Source organism: Cyprinodon variegatus, unplaced genomic scaffold (genome assembly GCF_000732505.1).
Source record: "Cyprinodon variegatus isolate N-32 unplaced genomic scaffold, C_variegatus-1.0 Scaffold994, whole genome shotgun sequence".
NCBI lineage: Eukaryota > Metazoa > Chordata > Actinopteri > Cyprinodontiformes > Cyprinodontidae > Cyprinodon > Cyprinodon variegatus.
In genome coordinates, this window is record NW_015151447.1 from 103,490 (window position 1) to 108,404 (window position 4,915).

The window sequence follows — 4,915 nt, forward strand, 5'->3', positions numbered from 1 at the left end:
TATATATATATAGTTTTCTTCTTCAAAATATCAAATAAATTAATCTTTTCCTTCATACATTCAAACTCTCTCCTCATATATCTTCTCTGGCTTTCATATTGATGACATTCCAGTATAACATGTTCTATTGTTTCATATTTTCTAGTAGTTTGCTTTTGAATTTTGAAAAGTGTTAAAAAGTCTCTCTCACCTCCTTTCTATTTCGTCCTCCATTTCTTATTTTTCCAACTATCTTCTGAATTTTATAAAACTATCTTCCTTTTTCTTCATCCCACCTTTTTGCCATTTTTCAAACAGTTTTTCTTTAAGAAAACTCTTTCCCTCTGATTTACTTGTTTACTGTAAAACTAATAGGATTATGAATTGCTCTCTTTGTCATTTTATCTGCCCTCTCGCTTCCTTCTTCTCCAATCTGTGCTGGAACAAATACAACAATCAAACCCATATTTTTTTATTCTGAATAATGTATGAAATATTTCTAATAAAATGTCCATCCTACTATCTGACTGATTATATTTTAAACTTAATAATGCAGAGCTTGAATCTGAACAAATTCCTGTTTTTATCCATTGTAAAGCTAATAAATCCCCTTTCAGTCTAAATGTAATGATGCTGAGCAGGACAGGAAGAAAAGAAAAGGTTATTCCATTATTCTGTCGCTGTGTGGCGCTGTGACGGGTGTAGCGTTTCCGGGGGAATCGTCCTGTGGAACTATTTGCAGACAGTCGATTATCTGAGTCGGAATCTTTTCGGTGTAACACATCTTCTGGCAGTTATGTCGCCGGGCGCAGAAAGTGAGCTCGTTCACTATTAGAGTGGATTAAATTAATCTTAAATGATTGATTTATCAGATCTCTGAGGCCATAACAGCATCTTTGACATCATGTGTTTAGATAGAAGGAGCTAATCGCTGCAGTATTGATTCATTTTGAGGTGAAGTAAGTTTGCTGCCTGTTTTTCCTCTGTTAGCTAACATCAGTGTGCTTAGCTGCTCTAAGGAGATAGAAATCTGCATAAAGCGGCGATATAAGCGCTGAACTTATGAATGTTTTTTAGTATTTAGTGATTTATGTTGGATTTTATCGTTTTGTTCATGTTTTTAACGCGGCTAACTGTTTTAGTTAAAAGTCTTCATGCTTCTGTTCGTCATTGCTTACTTTTTTGGTTTGTTTGCGGGTTTTCATTAGTCACTGTTTGTTTCCCTTGTTTATTTGTGCGCTTATATTTATCGTCTTTCTGTTTTAGCCTCTGCCTGTTTGGGAGATGGCATCTCTGTCAGAGGAGGTGCTGCTGGTGGTGAAGAAAGTCCGTCAGAGGAAGCAGGATGGGACCCTCTACCTGATGGCAGAAAGAATAGCCTGGGGTCCAGAAGGCAAAGACCGCTTCACTGTCAGCCACCTCTATTCAGATATCCGCTGTGAGTCCCACTTAAATCCACAAAGCTAACAAAGACGTGTGATGATGTTGGTCTTTATCTGATTCTGGCATTTCCTGGTTCCCATGTTTAGGTCAGAAGATCAGTCCTGACGGCAAAGCCAAGATTCAGCTCCAGCTGGTTCTTCACACTGGAGAAAGTACCACATTCCACTTCGCCAATGAGAGCACTGCGCTGAAAGACCGCGATGCTGCCAAGGAGCTGCTGCAGCAGCTGCTGCCAAAGTTCAAGAAGAAGGCCAACAAGGAGCTGGAGGAGAAAAACAGGTAAGAGTTAATCATTGGAGAAATTAAGCTCTGCATTTAACCCCTCCCCTGGGGAGCAGTAGGCTGCCATTGTGCGGCGCCCGGGCAGCAGTGTGGGGTAAAGGGTCTTGTTCAGGGACCCAGAGTGGAGGCTGTGGGGATCGACCCAGGTATGTCCAGCTCTCTCAGAGCAGAAGTGCGCTGCTGTAATCCACTGGGCCGTCATTCCACCCTGAGAGTCGTTCTCTGAAGTCAGGCTGAACCAAAATATTTGCATATTTTCCATTTCCTGCTGTGGAAAAAGCTGCTTGGAACAATCGAACAAAATCATTTTAATATTAAATCCTGTACAATTAATTAATGAGAGCTGTTCCACATCTATCGTTACTCTTTCGCACGTCTCCGTCCACGTATGTCTTCTCCGTCCTTCACCATCAAAATACAGAGCTAAGCTATTTTTAGCTCCGGTCCGGCCAGGATCCACAATTACAATCTCACCAAACAGGAAAAAGAACATTGAGAAAATCCACTGTCACTAATTAAAATATGGTAAAGAAGGATCATTAACTACTAATTAAAGCATAATTCTCATATATTTCCCAAAAATAACTTTATTAAATGATTGAATAAAAACTGGTGCTTCAACATAGCAGGAAGCAGATTTCTCATCTCGATCAAAATATTTATTTTATACCGAGAGGCTTAAAGTTTAATCACATCCAGTCAAAAGAAACTTCTTGTTGCAGGAATGGATGAAGAGATGCTGAGTTTGGAGATAGAACAACCAGTTCATTAAAAAAATGTTTTGCATAATCCTAGTTATCCTTGTTACAAAAATCCACAACAAAAAGAAAATATTTGGGCAGAAACAGCTCTTATGCTGGATGCTGATAGGGATTTTTTTAATGTGTCATATATCCAGGTCTCCCTCGAAAAAGAGATTTACTTCCTGGTAAAATAAAGGTTAAATAAAATAAAAAAAATAAATATTAAATTTGGGAGTGGGATTTGGGGTTATATGTGAATATTTTGCTTAACTGGAATGTTTGCTGTTGCTCCTGCAGGATGCTTCAGGAAGATCCGGTGCTTTTCCAGCTTTATAAAGACCTTGTGGTGAGCCAAGTCATCAGTGCTGAGGAGTTTTGGGCCAACCGGTTAGGAGGCGTTAATAATGGGGAACCTGCGCCTTACAACAACAAACAGGAAGTCGGGATATCTGGAGCATTTCTAGTAAGAACATCTAGTATGATCCATAGCTCTATGCTCCTTTATGACATTTATTGTATTAATAAAATGCTTCACTTGATTAAGCTCCATGTTTTTTCTTTAAAGGCGGATATCAGGCCACAGACTGATGGCTGTAACGGCTTGAAGTATAATCTGACGGCGGACATTATTGAGTCCATTTTTAGAACATATCCTGCAGGTAAACAAAAACATCATGTGGCACAGGAATTCACCCCCCCTCCTTTTTTCCCTGTTTGGTTACTTTGATGAACCATCTATATATCAGGGAAAATTAATTCTTTGGTGGGATGAATCTGGGGTGAAAGCTGGTGGGGGCGCTCTAAGGGTGGGGGCTGATGGACCTACAGTTACTCCACCCAAATGCTTTCATTGGGTTTTTGTATTTTTCAAAAATGAGCTCAAACATCTATTTATTAAATGCTTTCCTATCGTTGAAAACGCAAGATAACCAAAATACAGTGATATTTACATTTAAAGATGTTAGAGAGATGCCTTGTAGTGCGTTTTTTAGATAGATGTCACACTTTTCAGGTCTTTATTCATATAAAAAAAAAAGAAATGGAAAAAAATGTCTCCCTCTCTTTCCACCACTAATAGAATTAGCCCTGGCTCTTTCTGCATGGAGTTAGCATGTTCTCCCCGAGCATGCATAGGTTCTCTCCGGGTACTCCAGCTTCCTCCCGCACTCCAAAAACATGACTGTTAGGTTAATTGGCTTCTCTAGATTCTCCTTACGTGTGAGTGTGTGAATGGTTGTATATCCTGTTTGTCTGGCAATCTGTCCAGGGTGGACCCGCCTTTCGCCCGTAGACCGCTGGAGATAGACACCAGCACCCCTCCCCACCCCAATAAGGACCAGCGTGTCAGATAATGGATGGATAGAATTAGCATAAAGTAACAGCCTGTTTGTAAACGTGTTTTGCAGTGAAGCAGAAGTATAGCGAGAACGTGCCTCATAACCTGACGGAGAAGGAGTTCTGGACCCGTTTTTTCCAGTCCCATTATTTCCACAGAGACCGAATCAACACCAGTTCACAGGATATCTTCTCCGAGTGTGCCAAGCAGGATGAAAAAGGTTCCCACTTCAGACCATTGGTTGTTCTGCTGCATGTTTAATTATTCACAGTAAACAACATTTGGTTCTACTGTTAAGCTGTTTGTTCTTAACTTGCAGGTTTAAAATCCCTGGTGACCCAAGGAGTAAAGAATCCATTGGTCGACCTTTTGTCCTTGGAGGATAAAACACTCGACGAGGTGAGAAAAGTTATCAAACACCACCTAGGAACTCACATTACTGCTGTAATTTCAATCTTTAATGCAACTTTTTATTGAGACAGGGTTATGGAATAAGCAAAACCCTACCTTCAACTTCAAATGCAAACAAGACGGTGAAGGAGAGCAGCAACTCTGCAATTATAAAGCGATTTAATCATCACAGCGCCATGGTGCTGGCAGCCGGCTCACGCAAAGGGTACACAACAATATTTCTAACACTTTCAAGTTGCTCCCCTTTTATCTTCTAACTGTGTTCTGGGTTTAAAGAGATGTGCCCAATGATCAAGCTAGTGAGACTAGCAGCACTGATGGCAACTCCAGAGATTCTGATTTCTTTCAGCCTCCTCTGAAGAAGGTAGGAGGCTTCTCTAGGCTTATTCTCTACTCTCTCCCCACACAAAGATCGTCCCTATGAAGTGATTAGCTTAAACTTTTCTTTCTTTCCAGGTGAAACTACAAGAAGCCATAGAATATGAGGATCTTCAAAGGGAAAATGCACCTAAAACAGTGGCGTTAAAACTGAAGAAGTCTGACCGGTATATTCTCTTTTGTTGGTCTGTTTCACACAGAGTCTTTGGAATTATTATAATCTATAATCTCTTTCCTGTTAAGGTACGCTCATGGTCCCGTTCCTCTTCAGTCTCAACAGTATACAACCAGCCAAGACATCATCAACTCCGTCAACTATATCCGTCAAGAGATGGCGAATTAC

General features: G+C 40.3%; 1 protein-coding gene across 1 annotated transcript in view; it reads left to right on the forward strand.

Annotated features, from left to right (window-relative positions):
- The first annotated feature begins 756 nt into the window (after positions 1–756).
- The window catches only part of gtf2h1 (general transcription factor IIH subunit 1), a 9,245-nt gene continuing 5,086 nt past the window's right edge, over positions 757–4,915 (forward strand). Inside the window, exons 1-11 of the mRNA XM_015399208.1 lie at positions 757–938; positions 1,246–1,417; positions 1,509–1,701; positions 2,745–2,910; positions 3,013–3,106; positions 3,854–4,003; positions 4,103–4,182; positions 4,266–4,399; positions 4,471–4,558; positions 4,651–4,739; positions 4,816–4,915. The exon at positions 4,816–4,915 is cut by the window's right edge and continues 7 nt beyond it. Of these exons, the coding sequence (XP_015254694.1) occupies positions 1,264–1,417; positions 1,509–1,701; positions 2,745–2,910; positions 3,013–3,106; positions 3,854–4,003; positions 4,103–4,182; positions 4,266–4,399; positions 4,471–4,558; positions 4,651–4,739; positions 4,816–4,915 (1,248 nt within the window). The 5' untranslated portion in view covers positions 757–938; positions 1,246–1,263. The remainder of the gene's footprint in view (positions 939–1,245; positions 1,418–1,508; positions 1,702–2,744; positions 2,911–3,012; positions 3,107–3,853; positions 4,004–4,102; positions 4,183–4,265; positions 4,400–4,470; positions 4,559–4,650; positions 4,740–4,815) is intronic.